The sequence below is a fragment of the Eriocheir sinensis genome, unplaced genomic scaffold (assembly GCF_024679095.1).
Source record: "Eriocheir sinensis breed Jianghai 21 unplaced genomic scaffold, ASM2467909v1 Scaffold585, whole genome shotgun sequence".
NCBI classification, from domain to species: Eukaryota; Metazoa; Arthropoda; class Malacostraca; order Decapoda; family Varunidae; genus Eriocheir; species Eriocheir sinensis.
In genome coordinates, this window is record NW_026111926.1 from 1 (window position 1) to 2,500 (window position 2,500).

The 2,500-nt window shown below is 44.9% G+C and overlaps 1 protein-coding gene across 1 annotated transcript; it reads left to right on the forward strand.

The window, feature by feature from the left end:
- Window positions 1–3: 3 nt before the first annotated feature.
- LOC126993221 (uncharacterized) lies at window positions 4–424 on the forward strand (the record flags this gene model as incomplete). Its single annotated transcript, XM_050852093.1, is given in 1 exon segment — window positions 4–424. A coding segment is annotated over 1 exon segment (224 nt), but the record flags the coding sequence as incomplete, so codon positions are not given.
- Between the last annotated feature and the right edge of the window lie 2,076 nt (window positions 425–2,500).

Here is a 2,500-nt window from a genome sequence, read left to right on the forward strand (position 1 = left end):
GCTACGTGCCGGATCGCTACGGCATCAAGAAGTACTACCCCACGTGGCTGCAGGTGTCTCCCCACTACGTGCCGCGAATCAAAATCAATCCTCTTGACTCCATCCACATAGCCGACATAGCCTATGGGGGCTACGATGGCTATGGTGTCCTGAAGCCATATGGGGGATATGGAAAGCCTAAAAGCCACGGGCACCACGGCGGACATTATGGCTACGGGAAGAAATGAATATACTAACGCGTCTTTCGGTCTAGAGAGGCGGGAGGTGGCCGAGTGGTTGGCCTGGCGCACAGCGGCCACCACCTGCTTCACACAAATCTTACCTGATACTTCTTCCGTGTGGGCACCACACCTACACACCCTCTATGATCCTTGCCCACCCTTTATCTCAACTTGGGCGAATAAAATAAAAAAATACACACTTTTATGATAGCTTCGTTGACACCCACTATTGTACTTATAGGTTTGGAGTAATATATTTTTTTATATAATTATGTATATGTATGTATGTGTGTGTGCATATATATATATATATATATATATATATATATATATATATATATATATATATATATATATATATATATATATATATATATATATATATATATATATATATATATATATATATATATATATATATATATATATATATATATATATATATATATATATATATAAAATTCCGTTTCGGTCTATATGAAGCCGGTAGGCTCTCTTGGTGGGGCCTGATGGTCGGCCCCAGCTCGTTAGTGGCGCCATTATGCTTGTCTCATACTGACCCCCTCGAACTCATCTTTGAGCCTCTCTTTAGAGAGAGAATCTAGAGTCCAGGTTCATAGGTGGCCAACAGGACGGCATGTGGGTAGTCTTAGGCCACTCGGCGGTGACTGAAAAATCCCGGCTGCAGTGGCGGCAGGACTCGAACCGACGTCCTTCTGAATGTGTGCGTGCGTGCGTGCGTGCGTGCGTGCGTGCTTGCCGAAAGCCTTCGATAGAGTCTGGCACAAGTCTTTGCTATCTAAACTGCCCTCTTTCGGATTCTATCCCTCTCTCTGTTCCTTTATCTCCAGTTTCCTTTCCGGCCGTTCTATCACTGCGGTGGTAGATGGTCACTGTTCTTCCCCTAATCCTATCAACAGTGGTGTTCCACAGGGCTCTGTCCTATCACCCACTCTCTTCCTGTATTCATCAATGATCTTCTTTCCATAACAAACAATGTTTCCATGTTTCCATGTTTCCATGTCCTGTCCACTCATACGCCGACGACTCCAATCTGCATTATTCAACTTCTTTCAATAGCAGACCATCGCAACAGGTAGTAAATGACTCCAGAATGGAGGCTGCAGTACGCTTAGCCTCAGACCTTGGTATCATTTCCGATTGGGGTAGAAGGAACCTTGTGCCCATCAATGCTTCAAAAACTGAATTTCTCCACCTATCAACTATCCTATCTTCCAAACACCTATCCCCTATTCTTCGACAACACTCACCTATCATCTTCCTCAACACTAAATATCCTCGGTCTATCCTTAACTCAAAATCTTAGCTGGAAACTTCACATCTCCTCTCTCACTGAATCAGCTTCCTCGAGGTTGGGCGTTTTGTATCGTCTCCGCCAGTTCTTCTTCCACACACAGTTGCTATCCATATACAGGGGCCTTGTCCGCCCTCGTATGGAGTATGCATCTCACGTGTGGGGGGGCTCCACTCACACAGCTCTTCTGGGCAGAGTGGAGGCTAAGGCTCTTCGTCTCATCAGCTCTCCTCTTCTTACTGATAGTCTTCTACCTCTTAAATTCCGTCGCAATGTTGCCTCTCTTTCTATCTTTTATCGATATTTTCACGCTGACTGCTCTTTTGAACTTGCTAACTGCATGCCTCCCCCCCTCCAGTGGCCTCGCCTCACACGACTTTCTGATCAAGCTCATCTCTATACAGCCCAAAACCCTTATGCAAGAGTTAGCCAGCATCTTCACTCTTTCATCCCTCACGCTGGTAAACTCTGGAACGATCTTCCCTCATCTGTATTTCCTCCTGCCTACGACTTGAACTCTTTCAAGAGAAGGGTATCAGGACACCTCTCCTCCCGAAATTGATTTCTCTTTTTGGCCACTCTATTCAGGAGCAGTAAGTAGCGGGCTTTTTTTTCATTATACATATATTTTTTTTTACGCCCTTGCACTGTCTTCTTTGCTGTAGAAAAAAAAAAGCTCACAATTATCTACCGTGTCACAAACAACGAGAGAACACATTATTAGACAGTATTATAGCCGAAGCCCTGATAACAGCCTAGTACTGAAGCACATTCCTGGACATTCTTAGAGCCCACACCTTTTGTATATGAAAAAAGGAGCCAAGGAGCGCGCACTAACGACCTTCCACCATCACAGCCATCTTTTACAGAAGCTATCGGGAACGCCACTTATTTGGGCCGCTCAGAAACCATGGACCACGTGGCCAAAGTTGGCGCGGGTCGCAATCCTGTCCTGGAATGGGAA